A 20,596-nucleotide genomic window follows, 5' to 3' on the forward strand; every position below is an offset into this window, starting at 1 on the left:
CTGATTTTATCACAGGAATGTTGACCTGGTAAATAAATCAAATATTAATCCCTCCTTATCTGTCTCATTTTCTAAGCAGAAGAGGCACTCCTAGACGATGTAATCACCCTGAAGGATTCATCTGAAACCACACCACAGCAAGACCAAGAAGTAACAGAGAACGAGAAAGAAGACGAAGACACAAGCATGGGCGTGGGGAAGAACACCACCTCCAAATCGATGGACAGCAGCAGTGAAGGAGGAAAATATGAAGAGGAGTGCAAACATGGGGCAAATTTCTACCCAATTCCGGTACATACAACAATAAATAAAATGTTCCCACAGAGACCACAGCCACATCTAAAGCACGCTTGTATAATGAAGACAAAGACAGGGGTTTGCACATAGTTGGGATTGTCCTACATCTCCTCACATTACTCTTTTCTGACTCACGCAATCATATTTGGCATTGCTTTTCGCCTGGAATGTGTTGGAGCAGACAGTCACACATGAACCTCTTACTTCATGGCCACTTAGTGCATGCTGCAGCCGATACTTTTTCCATCCGTTTCCTCTGTTTGTCCTCTTGGCACCAGGCCGCTGCCTTATGTAGGTCATAACAGAGACATTTATCAAATCTGATTTCCTCCACACAAATATGCTTGTTAATTCTTATAGCTCCATTAAATTAAAACATAGCATGTTTTAAGAGATTCTTTTTCATACATGTTTTACTTCTTGCAGGAGATTTGCCCATGTTCTGTGCTTACAGGAGAAGCTATTATGCTCCTTTTTTTTATTTTATTTTTTTTATAAATTTTATTTTCAGTCACAGCAGCATGTTAATAACAAAACATTGAATATACAGTAGTTTGCTGTTCAGTATTTACAATACCCCAAAAGATAACAGAAATAGAGAAGGAAAACTAACTAACTAAAGAAACCCCTACAAAACAACAAAAAAACAAACAACAACAAACAAATATAAAAATAAAATGTATAAGGGACATTCAGTGTACAGTTAACTATGATAGTGATATAGAGATATGGCATCTGGTCATGATAAGGTGGTCATTTTAAAGGTTTCCGTGTACATCAGGAATGGCTGCCATGCCTTAAGAAATTTGGTGGTTGAACCTGCCAGTGTATATCTCATCTTTTCTAAATGTAAAAACCTCATGAGCTCTGCAAGCCACTGTTCATGTGTGGGAGGAGCTTCCTGCTTCCATCTTAAAAGTATAAGGCGCCTTGCGATAAGTGAAGCGAAGGCAATAGAATTCGAATAGTATTTTGGCAAAGTGATGTCTTGAGGTATCACCCCAAAGATAGCCGTTAGAGCAGAAGGATCATATTTAACGTTATACATCTCTGACAGAGTGTTAAATATAGACACCCAATAGTTATGAAGATTAGGGCATGTCCAAAAGGTATGAAGGAGCGAACCTGTTTCTGCTTTACATCTGTTACACAGGGTCCTTGAATTGAAGGAGCCCATGCCTGGCACATATCGAAGAAGAGTGCACCCTCCGGAGAAAAGATTGCCAGAGTTCATCTGTTATAGTCATCCCAAGGTGTTTCTCCCACTGTGCTTCAAGGATGGAGAGAGAAGGAGATTGAAGATCTAATAATATAGCATAGATTTCTTTAATCGCCCCTCTCTTATGAACGTTTATATTAATAATTTTATCCAAAGAAGTTTCCTCAGGTAGTTCCGGAAATGAAGGAAATCGACTCTTTACAAAGTGGCAAATTTGTAGATAGCGGAAAAAATGTTGCCGAGGAACATTAAACTGCTTCAGGAGCTGTGTGAATGAGGCAAAAATCCCATCTACAAAAAGGTCTTTGATATTTCTAAGGCCATTACTTTCCCATATTTTAAAGGCAGAATCCATCATGGAGGGTGGGAACATATGATTTGAGCAGATAGGTGCTTTAATTGACATTAAGTGTAACCCCAACCTTTTCCTACATATTATGCTCCTTTTTAAGTTTATATTTTTGGTCTGCTAGAATTGCGTTGCATGATTCAAAGATTAAAATAATTCTTATTTATCTTACACTCTATCTTACTGAAGCCCTTAATAAAAGCCATTTGGGATTCTTTAACACTAAGCCAAGTGATTGACTGCCCCTTACAATTAGGAGAGTGTGGACTGTTGTGCTCAGTGAGGTCTGTGCAGCAGAGATAACCATGTTCCAGATATCTGCAGTTGCTAATCCTGCACAGCCAAGAGAACGAAACTGTCGAAATCAGAGCATTTAGAATAGTATGAAGTATGAACTTTTGCCTTGAGATGAATACTTGCACATACACTGTCTTTTAGACCCCGTTTCTTCTAGACTACTTAAAGAACTCCTACCGTTAATTAATGCTTCATCTTAAATATGACCAACCTTTATTAGTGAAAATTACAAATGATTTTCTTATAGTAAGATTTATTATAGAGTTACCACATGTATTTGGTTTTGGACCAGGGTAGGGATCAGGTCATGGTAAATGGCCTGCATTTGTAGTCCCTAGTCCCTAAGGACCCCAAAGCGCTTCACACTACATTCAGTCATTCAACCAGTCACACACTGGCGATGGCAAGCTACATTGTAGCTACAGCTGCCCTGGGGCGCACTGACAGAGGCGAGGCTGCCGGACACTGGCGCCACCGGGCCCTCTGACCACCACCAGTAGGCAAACATGGGGTTAGTATCTTGCCCAAGGATATTTGGCATGCAGCCAGGAGGCAGCCTGGGATCGAACCACCGACCTGAGGTCTGGGGACTGGCCAAGATCCCCTTGAGGCGTCTTGAGACTGGAGAATCTTTCATGTCCTAAAAGAGGGGGAAAAACATGAAATTAATTTTCATGTGTCTTCTTAATACCCTTAAATGTCTTGATGCATTCTCAATCATCCAGGAAAATAAATCTCCAAAAGTTGATTCTGTTCATCTGGACGTAGCGTTTTCTGGGAGAAACGTTTCGTCACTCATCCAAGTGACTTCTTCAGTCTCAGCTGACTGCAGTTTTCCCCAATCTTATAAACAGTACATTTGCATAATGACTGAAACCAGCCCACTGAAGGAACAATGGGCTGTGAGGTCAGTTCCTTAATCATAATTATGCAAATTCTCATGACCATTGATCAACAACCACTGGCCAAAACCCACTGATCAAAGACCACTGATCAATGGCCATGAGTACCATTCACAGAGAGTTGGGGAATGGCTGCAATCACAGCATTGTAAGATGGCGAAAGATGTACCCTTAGACCCCCTCCTCGATTCAGAGATGGTCTTTCCCTTTTCACGTAAATGGCCTCCTTGACTCCACACTCAAACCAGCGTTCTTCCCTGTTTATAAGATTGGGGAAAACTGCAGTCAGCTGAGACTGAAGAAGTCACTTGGATGAGTGACGAAACGTTTCTCCCAGAAAACGCTACGTCCAGATGAACAGAATCAACTTTTGGAGAATACCCTTAAATGTTTAAATAATCAGGTGACACAGGTTAAGCAAGGTATAAACTATGATAAATCCTCCCATAGAGCTTTGAGGGTGACCACGGAGCCAGCTGGTTTCCTGTTAGAAACTTAGATAAGCTTTGTTCCCTCTTTAAAAGAATTTTCTCTGGAGACATTTACTGAAGCTGTTCAGTGGAACACAAAGGGAAATAAAACATGAGCCTGACATTTTGTGTGCATTTAATTGTTCTGGTGATCTGACATGTTTCCCTGATAACCTTCAATATCCACTTCACCGCTCAGAGTTTAATCTGGAGGCCTATGCACGCCATATGTTTGCATGTGAGGACTGTAGAGTGAAAACTCTGGGTTTGGTGGGCACATTTGCATACACTCCTGACTATGCAAACTACTGCTTTCTCTCCTCCTCGTTGCTGATTGTTCTTAACCTAAATGCTGTGACAAATGCAGCAAAGCCGCACTCTGGTACATAAACCTCAAATGCATATTCAATTATTGAAATTTGTTTGAATGGTTAAAAGTTTGCATACTGTAGGAAGCACATGTCCATGTCCATGGGACATAAGTGCATCCGGTCTTCCACACTGCGTAACATATAGACTGGTGCACACACACAAATATTGACATTGCTTCAGCTTGCATGTTGGCACGCTGACAAAACCTACATTGAAAGCGAAAGGTATGAGCATTGCGCCAAACCTGCTTTTGAGAAACTGATTTATTTTTATTTTTTTTTTCCTGCATGCTCTGGCAAATTGGGATAGTAAAATGTTGACGTGAAACTCTTTGTATTTGTTTAGGTGGTGGTAAATGGAGTCAGCGGTGCCAGTGGTGACCAGGACACTGAGAACACAGAGCTGATGGCCATCTACACTAAAGATAATCAAGGAGGCGAAAAGGTAACTCATGAGTTTTTATAGTCACCTTAAAGGATTGTTTTGAAAGAGCCAAGTCACTATTTTGGCACAATGACTCAAAAAGCTTACTCATAAAGTGCTTTTGTTGACTCTGTGGGTTTTTTTTGTTTGTTTGTTTGTTTTTTTGTTAGCCACACTCAGCAAAACAATTTCAGTAGTTTCCTTTTTTTCCCCAACTCATCTTTCGCCTACATACTTGAGATTGTTATCAAAGACTGATTTAATAATAAAGCAAACAGCCCTCAATGCTCCACTGGTCTGAAGACCTAGTAATGTCTCTGTGATGTGTAGCAAAGTTTGCTTTGTTTCTTTAAAAATCACATCCAGTAAGTTTTAATAGATGCTTTTCACCTTTTGTTTTGAGACAACAAAAATAAGTAAGCAAAGTTTTTATCTATTCTAAAAATGCTGACCTTAAATGTTATTGAAAAGGGGTATGCAAATCTTAAAGAAGTCTTTATTTCTCTAAAATGTTCTTCCCATAAAAGGCTGAATTTGCACTGATGCCGTAGCTACAGGATGTAGATCAGGGAATGTATAACCATGTCTTACATTGTTTATAAAAACAAGCCAATGTGAGCTCTGACCTACATTTTTTAACAGTAAGTGGCAATCATGAAGCTTAAAACCTGTAATTATGATAATTATCCATTCATGGGTTTTCCCTGAAAACAAAAGCCATATCATTATAAGTAAAACCCTTTCATGTGATTCACTATTTATAGTATAAACTTCTGCTGTAAACATGCTGTTGTTTTCAATTCTAATCTCCAAAATAGAAGTTAGAAAATTTACATTTTGTTGTTCTGTTTTCCTGGTTTATTATTTTTTTTACATAAAAACTTTAACCTCATTGTAGTACAGAAAGATGCTGATGAGATATTTAGTAGAATAGACCAACTCATCAGAATGACTCCTTATATTCCTCTGTAGTTCTCTGCTCTCAATGTCACCATGACACTGCACTTTTCTGTAAGAGGGAAATTTACCACCTCTGGTATTTTTCCATTCATAAAATTCCACAGATCAGCTCAGACATGTTCCACTGACGTAACATGTAGCAATTATTTTCCAGTACATGTCATATAGCATACATGTAAAGAGAAGTGTAGATTAACAGGATACAGTTTCTTTGCATTTCATTGTCTGTGTAGAGCTCTGTCTGAGACATTTAACAGTGCTCTCCTCAAATCTGCTCTGACACGTTTGTCTCTTGCACTAACACAACATGTGGCAGCTATTTTCCTGCACATCCTATGTAAAGTACATGCACTGATACAAAGGAAAGTGTGGATTAAAATGATGATAATAATACTGTTTGTGTTTCATTATGTGTGTAGAGCTCAATGTCTGAGACATTGGACAGTACAGACAGTATTGATGCAAGGAGGTCGGATATGATCTACACCATTGAAGACACCCCACCCTGGTATCTCTGTGTGCTCTTGGGATTACAGGTAAACCTACACATTAAATTGTTTTAACCTCCTAGGACCCTGCGTCCACATATGTGGACATCACATTTTGGGTTATTTAGACCAAAGTACTCAATTTTGCTGTACAGGGGCCTGATATCCACTTACGAGGACATTATACTGCTACTGTTCTATCGAAATTTTAAACGAATATCCTCATATGTGGCTCTCATTTTACTTAGAAACAAAAATTAAGTAGAAAAAAATATATCTGGTAATTCTTTGTTTTTACATTCATGAGGACTCAATCAGCCCAACTATCAAAGAGAAATTAAAAATGCATGCCGTGGAAGAGTTTGGGTCTTAGGAGGTTAATATGGACTGAGAATGTCAAATACACACTCTATGAAACGGGTGTGGCAGATGCTTTTTAAGCTATGTTTCATGTCAGTGACGTCTATTTTTTTTTTTCTTCTGTCCTCTTAATCCAACTGCGCCCAGAATATAAATCAGTTTAATAATCTGCCTGTTAAGAATGGTTAGCTGATGCATAAATGCTAATATTAAATTAAATTAACTGTTCAGTTCACCTGAGACTTCTTTGTGGTTTGCACAGGTAAACAGGCTAAACAGGCTTTTCTTTAGATTTGGGAATTTCCAGGTGGAGCAAGGTGGGAGCGGAACTGGATTGTCCACTCCCGTAGTAGAGAACTGGATGACTGGTACCCTGATTATAAATGGGGAAATAGACTAATCTGTTCTGGGAATATGGTAACCATATAAACAATGCAGATAGTTTCATTTGAGGGTCAAAGACTTCCCATTATATTTTCCATTCCATTTTCCACTTATGAGCCTAAAGGAGTGATGGTGAGGATCCAAATTATAAAACTAAACATTTGTGCTTTGTTATCGGGGGCTTTTTGGGAAGGGGGTGGACTAAATTTCCACAGTAGATGGTGAAAAAAAAACAGGAACGACCTTCTGCCATCTTGTCTTTCCAGCACTACTTGACATGTTTCAGTGGAACCATCGCGGTGCCGTTCCTCCTCTCTGAGGCGATGTGCGTCGGCTTTGATCAGTGGGCAACCAGTCAGCTCATAGGGACCATCTTCTTCTGTGTGGGGATCACTACCCTGCTACAGACCACACTGGGCTGCAGGTATGCACACACACCTCTCTTCCCCCGCTGTCTCTCATCCCTGAGTAACTGAGTGTGTTTAGGCGTTACATGAACTGAGTAAATGAATTACATCTTTTTAATTGAGAAATTGAGACAACATGTGGTTCTTCTATTGCATCACTTCTGGCCAAGCAATGTGAAAAACACAGAAGCAATAACTGATTAACCACGGGCATGTCTTGGTCAGTAGTGACTTTTCCAGGAGGGATGGCCTGTTTACCAGTTTAGATGTGTGGAATGATTTGCTTTGACCCACTTTTTCAAGAATGTATCACGTTTTGTCTTCATACTTGTGTTTCTGGAAATACAAAGAATTTAACTCTTCATTTGGTAACGGTCCCTCTGCACTATTTCTGCACTTTCTACTTTTGTTTGTTATTTACGACGAACATAAAATCAGACATGCTTAATGTGAGGTATGTTTTGTAATCGGTGATTCACCCTTATTCAACTCTTAAGGTTATATCACTCCTATCACTTGCCAGAAAATAATGACTGGTATAAAATGTTATCTGTTGTCATGGATATTATCACATCTCTGAGGTCTGTGTTTTAATGAAAGTTGAGTTATGATGGCAAGAGGTGCTGTTTTTCTTTCATAAAGGAGGAGCAGTTGCGCGAGAGAACCCTGGCTCGTTTTCTTTCTTTCTTTTTTTTTTTATTATTAAACCTAATCTTTCAATCTTGTTGTGGAAGAGTCTTGGTCTCGTTATCATGCTGCGCAGCAGCAGCAACACCGGCCAAATCACCTCACTCATATAAACCCAGACAGACGCGCACACTGGCTGTTCATTTTAACACTGACTCGATGACTTTTACTGATACTTTGATGGAAAGGAAAAAGTGTGTGAAAGTTGTCCTGCCTCCTCCTTTTATTTTATTAACAGACAAATGGTGGCTTAAAAATTAGCACCTTGTAGAAAAAGATATACACTCATCACATTACACGTGGTCACCTGTAAATCTCTAATCAGACAATCACATTAAGGATGCAGTTAGTCATCCAAACACAATGAGGAACTGATAACATTCAACCCAGCTGCGTGACTTCGGTGGCAGTTTGGGTATTTTAGAAACTGCCCATTTACTGGGGTTTTACACACGCACACACACACAAAGCACAAATTTCCAGAAAGGTTTGAGCTGAGAGAAAGTCTCAGGTTACTTGTTAGAACTAAGGTAGGCATGTGAGCATCAACACATCAATCCTTGATGTGCTGTAGCAGTAGAAGGCTACTCTAGAAGCGATACACAAAGGACGATTAGGAAAAATTATGCCTGCTCAAGTGGTCTATTTCTGCTGCAACACTCGCATAAGCTCACACTCTGGCGTGAACATGAAAACATGAATCTAACCTATGAGCTGTCAACAAATTAGGCTGCTGCTGGTGATGCGATGGTGTGTGGACCCTTTTTATAGCTTACTTTGAGCCTCTCAAGTCCAGCTGAAGATCATTTAGCACCACAGCTTACCTCAGTGTTGTTGTTGACCCTGTTGTTATCCTATTCACAATAACCATCTTCTAGTGGCTGTTTTTGTCCGGCTAATGCACCTTGTCACGAAGTTCGTATGATCTCAGGCTGTTTGTTTTGAAAGCAACAGTGAGTTTACTTGACTGAAATAGCCTCTGGAGTCATTGGATCTCAGTGCACTTCTATAGGCTCAAATTGTGGTCATAAATATTTTGTACTTGTAAATCAGGATTTGTATGTGTAAAAAGAATTTGTGTGTGCGTAAAAAAGTTTTGTGTGTGGACTTGGCCAAAAAATACGTGTGCAACTCTGCACTCAAGTTCCAAGTATGGATTTTGACCCTATTTTTCTTCCTTTCAGCTGATTGGTCAATGTCATGTCAATCACAAATTTAACTATTTAACTGTTGTCCTCCTCTTCTGGGTCTGTACTTTGATTAAAAAAAAAAAAGAAGCGTTTTTAGGGATGGAGTCACTGGACAACAGCACAACCCCAAGTAAATTAAACCCTCTGATGAAACCCTTTTAACAACTAATAAATTAATAGCAACTACAGCTGATACATTTGGCCAGTTCCTCCACTATTAACTGTAATACATGAAAAATTAATTGGGGCTGTCATATTTTCAGAAAGTGAGTCCTGAATTGTCACTGATTTGTGCAAGCTGAGCAAACAGCCTTACGTTTATTGGTAATTTTATTAGCCCATTGTCTTGTCCTTTTTTTTCCACAACTTATTTTACAGACAGTTCATGTAGACATATAATGGGTCAAGCTGAAAGTGAGGAAGCTGCCCCCTGTTGGACAATGTGGCAAACTATTTCAGACACTCTATACAACTTGCATTTTAACATTTGAGTTTAGTCCTCATTTCCATTTAGATGTTGATATGTTTCTGTGACAGAACAAATCTGGAGACTACAAAACTGACAGATCTGCAAGGGTTAGTGGTCTCCAACGTCTGAAGACATTGTAGACAATGTAGTGAAAATATTTGGTGTTTTAGGACATCAACAGTGCTTCATCCCACTTTTCCCATAATGCATCCCACTAAAATCTGATTGCCTGGTAAATATCTACATCTTTCAGTGTCTGCGCCAATTATCAGCCACAAATGTAATGTCTCAGCATCAGGCTGAGGTTAATATCAGCTTTTGATATCAGCAGAAAAGGACAGATTTTTGTTTTGTTGTTTTTGTTTTTTTGGTTGCTGATTAGTTGAATTATTATTTATTCTTTTTTTTCATGTGAACTGATGAGTTTCTATCAAAATATAAACTTTATCACCAGTCTTACATGATGCTATAAATGCCAGAAAAAGGATCGTTAAATATGTAGATTGTATATGTTTACTGATTGTGTAGTAGAGTGCTCAAAAACATCTAAAACATAAATCACATGCTCAGTTTTTGCTTTTTCATAGAAAAGATGGGGAGGGGGGAGACTGAAACAGTCTTTTTTTTCTTTCTTTTTTTTTTTTTTGTTAAGCCCGTCATTGTTGCCATACCAGCAGCTTCCCCTCTCGCAGTGCTGCCCTGATGTCACAGACGGTGCTTATCTGTCCATCTCTCAGTGGATTAGTTTCTCCAGAGAAATGTCACTGAATGGAAACCACTAAGTGAGGGAGAGGATAAAAGCAGGGGGGAAAGGGAGAGACAGCAATGTGTATCTGTAATAGTCATACTCCATCACATCTGGACTGTTTATAATGTACCAGATAACTCCCTAACAATGAAGAAAAAAAAGAAGAAATGAAGAAAAAGGCAGATCAGATTTCTTCAGCTATCAAGTGACTGACTCAATCGTATCCACGGTGATAGACTGAATGCAGGAAGAGGGGGGGGGGGGAAGAAAAGGTTTGGAGATGTGTACTGAGGAATGACGCAGAAGAACACGTGCAGAGCTGTAAAGAGGTGGAAAGTGGGTGGGGGTGATATGCAGTGAAGGTTTCTGAGTCATCGTGCCAAGTGAGGTCAATCAAAAAGGGCATAATGCTTTTCCAGGAAAGGTGAAAGTGTCTCTTTTTACCCAAAGTGTCCTGCTTGTGTGCACAGCTGCTACCTGCAAACATGAGACTTGTATACACAGAAATGTTTAGTGATTTGTTTTACAGTTACACATTGAAGCACACATGAAGCCTACATGAAGAAACAGATTTTAAAAATGAAAAGCAAAGAAAACACTACAGCAATATTAATAAACATTGATTTGTATATTTGCACTGACAAGAAGAAGCTGTACATAAAACACTGACTTTTAGTCGAAACAAACAGATGTGCTGCCAATTCATAATTAGCGCTTATGAAATCTCACTTCCTCTTAAGAAACATTTCCTTTTTCCTTCCCACTACCTCTCCTCTTTTTAACTGTCCTTAGATTAGTCAGCAGCAGTCCAGGTGTATTCTCATGCAATACTGTCAGTGATGTTTTTAAAAAATGGAAATCAAGGTCAGGTGGAGCAGCATGTGGGGGAGTTCTTGTGAACACTCATCTAATTTTGGCTCACTGAAACTAAAAATGATACTTGGTCTAGTCTAGTTTTTAATGATTGTACTGCTAGGGTTACAGATCAGAAGTTCTTAATTGAAACCAGATATGACTAAAATACCTTGTGACCCCCTGAAGTTTGGCAAAAATGTCCCAAATGTGACTAATTTTTAAACAGCCACACTTCCTGAACTATTTCTACAACTTTGATGAAATTCAGCTTATGTGAAGTCTGTTTTTGACCCTTGTCAAAACATTTTATGCAGCTAATGAAAGTGTTTCACAGCACCTCAGCTAGATGGGGTATCTCACCCTAGACAAGCAGATTTGGCTCCAATTAAATTATGAATTGAGGCTGAATAACCCTGTTTTTAAATTGTGAACTGTCAATAAATACATTTTGAAAAAGGTCATGTTTTTGTTCAGTACATCAAAACTAACCAGAAATGGTTCTGTTATTTCTTAAAGAGATGGCTTAGTTGGCTTAAGTGTTTAATATCTAAAGTGAGCTTTTCATGTTTTTCAGGCTTCCTTTGTTTCAGGCCAGTGCTTTCGCCTTTCTCGCACCAGCCAGAGCCATCCTGTCACTGGACAAATGGAAGTGCAACAACACAGGTGAAGAGAGGACTGTCATCTATCTTTACTTTACAATATATTATATCTGAATGGTCTGTCTGGTTTTCAGTGGGAAAGCTTTGCAAAGATCTGTGATTTGTTGGTTTCTGATTGCTCATCTCCTCGTCTTTTTCCACAAGCAGATATTCCAGCATTAAACGGTACAGAGCTCCTCCACACAGAGCACATCTGGCAGCCCAGGATACGAGAGGTAAGGCAAAGAAACATGCACACGCTCACACATACATTCACTCACACTGTTCCAAACCACATCTTTGTGGGAAGGGGTGACTGACTTTACTGCAGGTTTTTTCTAAATGTTGTTGAGCTGCACTTAAATAACACATTTTTGAACAACTACATTTGAAAAGTATGTCTGTTAAGCTGATGTTTAAAAAGTTGAACATTGTATATATGCTGCTAAAATAGAGACATTACTGTTTTCTATATGTCTGCAGGGTTTGGGTTTCTGTGACACATGCTCTTAATTTGTGTTAACCTTTTGCATTTGCGTAAGCCGGTTGAGTAATTGTTTGTTATGTGACACGTGAATGAGGCGAAACTCGATCAGACTGAATCAGACTGTTGAATGAAGGAACAGACGTTTAATAAAATGTGACGGAGGAGAACAGAAAGACCAGGCAAACAGGATTATCGCTGTCAGTGCTGCCAATTCTGTTACCTTGTGCTATACAATCACACAGTGTTTGCTTTTAATTCATAAATTTGAGGGTTTTTATTTAATGCTTAAGTACTGATATGTGCAAGTACAGTGTAAACAGACCTAGTTAATACTAAGCAAACTGACAGTGAGCAGTCTCACAATAGCGTCACGTATAAAACCTTACTTTGTGTTTTGATTTATGAAAATGTTAATTTTGCATGAATCTTGATAGGTAAGTAGGTATGTATGTATATATACACACATATATGTGTGTATATATACACACATATACGTGTGTGTGTATGTATATACATATATGTCAGCTCGCATATTTCTGCAGAACAGAAATGTATTTATTTATTATTTATTTTTGTTTTGACAGATCCAAGGTGCCATCATTGTGTCATCCATGGTTGAGGTGTGCATCGGCATGCTGGGTCTCCCCGGGATGCTCCTGAAATACATCGGACCTCTGACCATCACTCCCACCGTGGCCCTCATCGGCTTGTCTGGTTTCCAGGCTGCAGGGGAGAGGGCTGGAAAACACTGGGGCATTGCTATGCTGTAAGTATGGACACGCCAATGTGTCCTCAATAACAGTGTCTTTAAAAAGAAACTATCTAGAGTCTGTTTGTCTATGGGAAAACATGCCATCGGTAAGTCAAAATTTCGGGTTAGTGTCTCAAAAGTTCAAGGTATGTCTGAGTTGAGATGATTCTAAATTTTGAGTTACTTAGCAAGTTTTTTTTTTTAATTTCACTTCTTTGTTTTCAGTTGTGGAAACAACATAGTTTTCCTTTTAAATGTTTAAGTCATGATACATTTAGAGGTACATTTAACTTTTTTTTTTTTTTTTTTCTTTTTTTTTTTTGATGACAGCTGTGGTGTAACATTGTGGTGCTTTCCAGGTCCATATAAATTATATTCCTATACTCTACTATAGAAGCGTTGCATGATTTACAGTTTGAATAAAATATCCCTATTTATCTCATACTCAACTTTGGTTCAGCCCTTCTGTCCTAGCGTCTCTCCCTTTAAGACAGCTTTCTGCTGATTGGCTGCCCCTCACAGACAGAGGGTTGAAACAGCATTTGGGTGGGTCTTCTCTAGTTAAAGCCAGACCTGAGTGGCTAAGATGACCACACTAAAACTTGATCTAGAAAGCACCTAACCCTGGATCAGGTGGGCTGTGAAGCCACAGAGGGCTGACTCATGAAGGATGATGCACTTCATAATGTGACGTTCAGGTGGTGTGACATCAGCTTCTGCTGTGTCATAGCTGTTTACACTGTAGCTCGAGGGCCTCTTCTCTTGCCCACAGGGATTGAGGTATTGTGGCTGTAATTGCAACTAATTTCTTGGGCCGTTAGGATAATTGTTTGGCTCTTAAGCCTCTGGAGTCCTTGTCAGACATAGGCAGGACTTAAAGGAATATGTTTGCAGAATTGGTTGTCATGCAGAGAATATGCGGTATAACATGTCACCACTAAACTTAGGATTGGTTCTCTCTGCAGGACTATTTTCTTGGTGCTGCTCTTCTCTCAGTATGCCAGAAATGTTCACTTTCCTCTGCCCATCTACAAAGCCAAGAAGGGCTGGACATCCTATAGGCTCCAGGTCTTCAAAATGTTTCCTGTAAGTACACAACATGCTGTAAGTGCCTGTATACAAACAGTGTCTAGACTTTTTGCTTTCATTCCAATTATTAATATTTTTCTCTTTTGTAAGTCACAAATTATTCAGCAGAGCAAATGTCCTTCTCCCCAGGTGGTGTCTGAGCACTGTGTAAATCAGTCTTTCTTCCCCCTGCTGGTGAAGTGATTAAAAACACCATTAAATTATTTATTTGCTGCTCTTAATTTAATTTATACCTTTTTCATGAAACGATCTCAAATTACTTTTATGTCTTTTTATTGGCCTCAGGTCTTATGCTGCAATGCTTTTAAACTAATTATTAAAGGAATTTTTTTTTCCTAGTCCAAATGTGTAGAATGGTTTAGTCCACATGTGAAGTCAGACAGCATGATGTGAAGAAAGCTGTATCCAAAGAAGATCCAAACACTCACCTCCTGATGTATTAGTTTATTAGCTTCTAGGATAAACAGGTCTAAGTTATAATCAAGGCAAATTTAATTTAATAAACTGATGCATACACCCCAAAAGGTCATGATTTCTTTCACATACTCTGCATATAAACAGATAGCTGGAGAGAATAATTAATAAAAACATATACAAAAAGGGTAAAGGGTGTTGTTGTTTTTTTCATGTTTTTAATGTTATGTAAAAGTCTGATAAGCTTTTTCTTTTCTCTTTCATGCAGATCATAATGGCCATTCTCGTGTCGTGGCTGTTATGTTTCATTTTCACTGTGACCGACGTTTTCCCACCAGATAAGGACAAATACGGTTTCTACGCCCGCACAGATGCACGTCAAGGGATCCTCTTAGTAGCACCATGGTTCAAAATCCCCTACCCCTGTGAGTGTGTTAATGAAGAGGAAGGTCTACAAATTGTATATATGCTGTAGACTGACTATAGAAATATAATATGAAAGTTTAAAGTTGGCATTAAGCATGATGATGGATAAAAATACCAGCATGTTTTACCTCTACAGTCCAGTGGGGCGTTCCCACGGTGACGGCTGCAGGTGTGATCGGTATGATGAGCGCTGTGGTGGCCAGCATCATCGAGTCAATTGGAGATTACTACGCCTGCGCTCGGCTGTCGTGTGCTCCTCCGCCTCCCATCCACGCCATCAACCGGTAACCTTTGTTTTTCCACCTCCTTATTCGCTCTCATACTTCAGTAGTTCGTCACAAACAGCCCAGGCAGTTTACTGTCTGGTCCGAACTATAATTATGATGTTTTTTTGTCTCTGCAGGGGAATATTTATAGAAGGAGTTTCCTGTGTGCTGGATGGTCTTTTCGGGACAGGAAATGGCTCTACTTCCTCCAGCCCAAATATAGGCGTCCTGGGAATCACCAAGGTAACACACTATATGTTTTGGGGGGGGGGGGTTTATTCTTTATTTACTTTTTCTGTGTTCATGTTACGTGCTCTTTATTTAAAAAGGTGTTTTAAAAGTCTTAATTGGTTCTCCAGGTGGGCAGCAGGCGTGTAATCCAGTATGGAGCTGCCATGATGCTGCTGCTGGGGCTCGTGGGTAAATTCAGTGCCCTCTTCGCCTCTCTGCCTGACCCAGTCCTGGGAGCGCTGTTCTGCACCCTGTTTGGTATGATTACAGCAGTGGGACTGTCCAACCTGCAGTTTGTCGACCTCAACTCCTCCAGGAACCTCTTCGTCTTGGGCTTCTCCATCTTCTTTGGCCTGATGCTGCCGAACTACCTCAAACAGAACCCACTGGTCACCGGTGAGTGCACGGAAGGGAAATTCAGTCACTCATTTTCACTTTTACAAGGAGCACCAGTAACAGTAGGAGAGTGCTGTGGGTCAGGAAGTAGTTGTTTGTCAATCAGAAGTTCAGTGACTTCTCCAGTCCAGAGATTAGATCCGTTTAACTTTGTGTCAGTGCTGTAACTTCAAAAATAAATTGTACTACATTCACGACTTCTGTCTTTCTCAGGCATTGTTGAAATTGACCAAGTGCTAAATGTGCTCCTCACCACTGCAATGTTTGTCGGAGGGTCTGTCGCCTTCATTTTGGACAATACCATCCCTGGTAAGGTTTTTAATTTCACTAGTTTGAACAAGAATGAATCTGTTTTCACATTTAATAGTGTTTTAAGTTATTGCTGCTTGAGAAAGTGATGGTAGTTTGTTGGAGCGTGCAAAAAAGTTTTTAAGGAACACGATCATAACATGTGGCTGTGACTGCCAAGCAGGTACAGGTATCGTACAAGGCACTACATGTGGGGGTGGTCGTATGTCTGATCCTCGAGGTCATGCTGGGAAAGGTGGAAGAAGACATGGCTGAGAGAGAGTCGTCTGAGCGTAACCTGCTGCCACCTGGAAAATCAACTGAAGATGAATGGGCGGAGGCGCATCTTACAAATTTCTTTCCATCTTCAGAAACATCAGAAAGTCACAGCAGCAGCAGAAGACTTGTTCCTTGTTAGCCTGGACTTTTAATTGTGAACTTTAAGGCACTCATTATTAATCTCTCTCTATCCTCAGGTTCTCCTGAAGAACGAGGTATTAGGAAGCTGAAACGCGGTTCTGGTCTTAGTGCAGCAGAACTGGAAGGGATGAGATCCTACGACCTGCCGTTTGGAATGGACTTCATCCGCAGACACCGAATCTTCAAGAACTTTCCCATCAGCCCAACGTTCACAGGCTACCATTGGGGGCGGCTACAGGGAGCCTGCAGGAACAGAATGGGACACGGGGATGGGGCAAAGGGAGGGGAGGGCGGCGCAGCACTGGGAGAGAGTCGGGTATAACCAGCAGGCTGGAGAAACCTTAAAGTGGTTGAATTTTGGGGAGCAAGGGATGGTACACTAAGTCAACATAATGGGGGAGTGGAGGACAGAAGCGGCACTGGATTGTGTGGAAGGAAATGTGATGCACCAACCCCCCCCCTTCCCACCCTGTCACTATATGCGTTTATTTTCTATAGCTTGTATCAGTCTCTTCCCACTTCCCACTATGCTATTTTAAGCATGCTATAGCAAGCCACAGCATGCTATAAAAGATGTCACCATGTGGAGATCAGTCTGTTTGTGTGCATGTGTGCATGGAGTAATCCAGAAGGAGATGGATGTCAGGCAGTCTAATGGCTCACTCACTTGTGATCACTGCTAACTGAGACAGCCCAAATTATGTTGCATACATTCTTCTCAAAGCACAGTAGATTGAAATATGGGACTTGAGCATCATGTTAGGAATCGTTCCTCTCTGGATTTGTTATGCAACCACACATGCACACACCAGCAGCCACTGTAGATCTAGCACGAGCACTGCATTGCACAACAGGGGGTCATGCAGAATGATGGAAGTAGTTTGTAAGGTCCCCTTAGCCATGTGAAGTGATTGTGAGATTTATTTTTGTAGTACCTCCTTCCTGAGTTCAAAGTAGAATGTCACTTCACAGATTCTTCAGTAAAACACGCTCACGCTAAAGAGGCTCGCATCCCATATTATTTCATAATGAAGTGCTAATATTCAGAAGGCCTCTCCCATAATACTGGGCAGAAAAGAAAATCACTAACATACGGTTTACATTTATTTAAATTATGTCAGTATTATTCATCAGTTGTTAACAGGACCAAAACTCTGCCTTTCCTGAACACGCTCGTTAAAGTTTTAATTTAAATCTGCTACCCTTTATTTACTTTACATGCTGGCTCTTAACTAATGAGACAAGCTTTTAATAATGCCTCTATCATCATGGTGACGGCAGAGGATTTATAAGAGCTGCATTAATGCGCACAGTAACACGGACATGTGGCCTTGTCTGGGAGACCTTGTGTGAGTATATATGAAACTGATGAATGACGACACGAGAATAAGTGTTCTCGCACGGCTCCGTGTGGGACTTCTCTCACAGTTTTGGGGTCACTGTGGATGTATATTAAGGTAGGATTTACCTAAAGGCTATATAATTGTACTGGGAGGTAAGGACAGTGTATTTTGTTGACTATAGAGTATATAAATCTAACAGTTTCTTTCTTTTGTGCCCTTCATCAGCTCACATGTGCAGTGTGGCAGTTTGGGGGGGGGTCTTTTTTTCCCAGACAGTCATGACGTATCAATGTTTACTTGTTTAACTCTGGTCATGACATTTTCTTCACATTCCTGCTCTCCCTCAGTCATCAATACGCGCTCTCTTTCATCTCCTACTAAGTTTCAAAGCATTTGCAGTCTGTACGATATTAACCCAGGCGTGCCCCCCATCCCAAAAACAGAGCCACTCTTTTCTGACCACACTGTGTGCCTCTGCTGCTTCTATGTATAAAGAGCAGCTTTTGAAAAAAATACCACAGAGTTGGCAACAATATAAAAAAAAATGATGCATAGAAATAAAGAGTAGCCCATTTGAGATTTTTATAAAACCAAAACGCTCAAAGCTCTTTATTTGTATTTCTGCTGTTCTGTTACCATATACCAAAACTTTTCATTGACATTTGTTGCTACTGAGAGACGTGATTAGTTTAGTCTCATTCCAGATTCTCCCATTTTTATCTCTTATTAAAGCTATTTATTTATTTATGGGGGGTTTTAAAAAAAAAAAGAAAAAGTCTAACGGGTTTATGCGTCCCTTTCAGAATTTTTAGTGTGTTTTAGTTTACTTGTTGAAGCCCTCTAAAGACTGGTAATGATTGACAGCTACTCCTGCCCTCCACCCCAGCTCCAATCGGTGCTTTTAGAAGATCACCCGGCGAGAGAGGCTTTAAAAGGGTTGTTTCTGACGTAATATAAAAGCTGCTTCTATTTCATTCCATTTCTATCATGTTGCATTTGAAAGCAAAAGATGAACACTTTTAAATGTCGAACTGGATGGATCAGATTTTACAGATCAGGGCCTTTTTACTACGAAGTACTGTTTGCACATGTAATGGTGCCAAGGAGACTGGGGTCCAGATGACTTCATACGCACTAACCTGGAAACCTGAAATATTACTAGAGTGCTTTTGAAGATTTTAAAGGAGGTGTGAACATTAATGACCTAATGAAAACAGGTCCAGCTGTAGTTCCATTTATGACGTACTGCTCTGATTTGGTGACGTCTCATACTTTGTTACGCCAAAATAAACCATAGTTATTAATTATGTGACCCTTAATATCTACAGGGGTGTCATCCTTTAGGTAGGGTTTAAGGTGTTGGGACATTTTTATAGATTTCCATTTGTTTGTCAAATAAAATATGCAATTACAGTAATATAATTTGCGTTGACTATACAGCTGAAACTCCTTACGAGGTCGCAGACTGATTTTTTCCAAAATACTGAATGACCATCCAGGGTAGATGGTAAAAAAAACAGAGTAATGATGTCAGAAAAGAGCCCGGGGTTAGAGACAACTGCGGTGTGCAGAAACTGTAAATCTAAAACCTCATCTCCCTCGTTTAAATTATTGGCTGACTTGCAAAGGGACGTTACCAGGTGGTTGGTAAAATAAGCAGTGTGTTGTTGGCACTCCAGCTGATGTGTCGTGACTATGTAACCTAGCTCTGAGAGCTGGCAGTGATAAAAGTCAGACTTTTAAGCAGCTTCCACAGAGATAGAGGGTAGTTTAGAGGTAGTTTTGGCGGGGGTTGGCCCTTTCTGTAGTAAATTTCTGGCATGCACACGACTCGTGACCTTGTTTTCTGTGTCATATTATGTTCATGCAACCAGCACTTCTCCCATCACATCAGTCTCTCCTTGCACACTCTTGGCCCTGCAGTGAAGATGCATCTGTGTCCTCGTGATTGGTGTACCTTGTTTCTCTCCTCTGGAATTTTTATTGTCACCATTTCTGAATGCAGGAGGAGGACGCACCCATTGGTCACCTTATTAAGAGCCTGTTGTTTATCAAGCAGCTGAGTGAAACCTGCCTTATCGCTTAATGTGAAGATGAACATGGGATGTCTTTGTGCCTCATGGCAGCTTCCTCCAGTTTTTTATTATTGTACTCCTGTCTTATTGTAGGATTTAGTACACATGCACCTCTCGCACAGCTGTGAAAGAAGCAGCCAGTTACAGTAAAAAACAAAATAAAAACATTGTTTCTGGTTTGAATTACATTCACATGGCTCTTAAAAAGGTGACCATAAGGTGCGTAACACAAAGACATTAATCCCTTTCAGTTATTTTGAAGGGGTCGTTACCTGGAGACTATACTTCTGTGTATTAAGTGTTCTATCTTTTTAAATGTTTTTTTTTATATATACATAGTTTTTATGTTTTTGCAAGCAAATATTTGTAAGAAACGAATCATAACTTTGAATCTTAAATCATGCTGAAAGCGCACCATTTTCTTGTACTTTTTATTTAAAAAGTAAATACATTTTAACCCTATTTCAAATCTGTGGTTTGGTGGAATCCTGTTTATGATCTTTTCATATTGTATTTTTTTACTCTAACATTGTTTTCTGTCCATGTTAACACATTACCAATATAAATCCAAGAACAAGCTGAGAAACTTTAAATAGATGTAAAAACACAAAAAATGTATATTTAATGGAGTAAAGTTTGCTAAACATTCTGGAATATAAATTGTGTAAACTAATTGTAGCAACAAAATGTTTTATTCTTTGTCCCTAAAACTATTTAATAAGATGTTACTGAATGAATTTAGTCTTCTGTCTTTTTTTTTTTTTTTTTTAATTGTCACCATTCCTCCTTTTCGCTCACACAGCAGCAACTAAATGCATTTAAGCATGTAGACATCGTCAGGACCACCTGCTGAAGTTCAAACTAAGCACCACAGCGTGATTTTAAGTGACTTTTG

The 20,596-nt window shown here is 39.7% G+C and overlaps 1 protein-coding gene across 7 annotated transcripts in view; it reads left to right on the forward strand.

Annotated features, from left to right (window-relative positions):
• The window catches only part of slc23a2 (solute carrier family 23 member 2), a 39,745-nt gene extending 19,307 nt beyond the window's left edge, over window positions 1-20,438 (forward strand). For 4 of the 7 annotated variants that reach the window (XM_087849252.1, XM_087849249.1, XM_087849250.1 and 1 more), the window contains 14 exons: window positions 80-291; window positions 4,252-4,350; window positions 5,709-5,825; window positions 6,788-6,945; window positions 11,452-11,540; window positions 11,684-11,751; window positions 12,587-12,768; window positions 13,719-13,839; window positions 14,525-14,681; window positions 14,819-14,966; window positions 15,086-15,191; window positions 15,308-15,575; window positions 15,789-15,884; window positions 16,340-20,438. In XM_087849252.1, the coding sequence (XP_087705378.1) occupies window positions 187-291; window positions 4,252-4,350; window positions 5,709-5,825; window positions 6,788-6,945; window positions 11,452-11,540; window positions 11,684-11,751; window positions 12,587-12,768; window positions 13,719-13,839; window positions 14,525-14,681; window positions 14,819-14,966; window positions 15,086-15,191; window positions 15,308-15,575; window positions 15,789-15,884; window positions 16,340-16,605 (1,980 nt within the window). In that variant the 5' untranslated portion in view covers window positions 80-186 and the 3' untranslated portion in view covers window positions 16,606-20,438. Of the gene's footprint in view, window positions 1-76; window positions 292-4,251; window positions 4,351-5,708; window positions 5,826-6,787; window positions 6,946-11,451; window positions 11,541-11,683; window positions 11,752-12,586; window positions 12,769-13,718; window positions 13,840-14,524; window positions 14,682-14,818; window positions 14,967-15,085; window positions 15,192-15,307; window positions 15,576-15,788; window positions 15,885-16,339 lie in introns of all 7 variants that reach the window. The other 3 variants (XM_087849248.1, XM_006789922.2, XM_087849251.1) reach the window with 1 other exon arrangement.
• The last annotated feature ends 158 nt before the right edge of the window (window positions 20,439-20,596 follow it).

The sequence above is a fragment of the Neolamprologus brichardi genome, chromosome 12, assembly GCF_056152115.1.
Source record: "Neolamprologus brichardi isolate AB-2024 chromosome 12, ASM5615211v1, whole genome shotgun sequence".
Lineage (NCBI taxonomy): Eukaryota > Metazoa > Chordata > Actinopteri > Cichliformes > Cichlidae > Neolamprologus > Neolamprologus brichardi.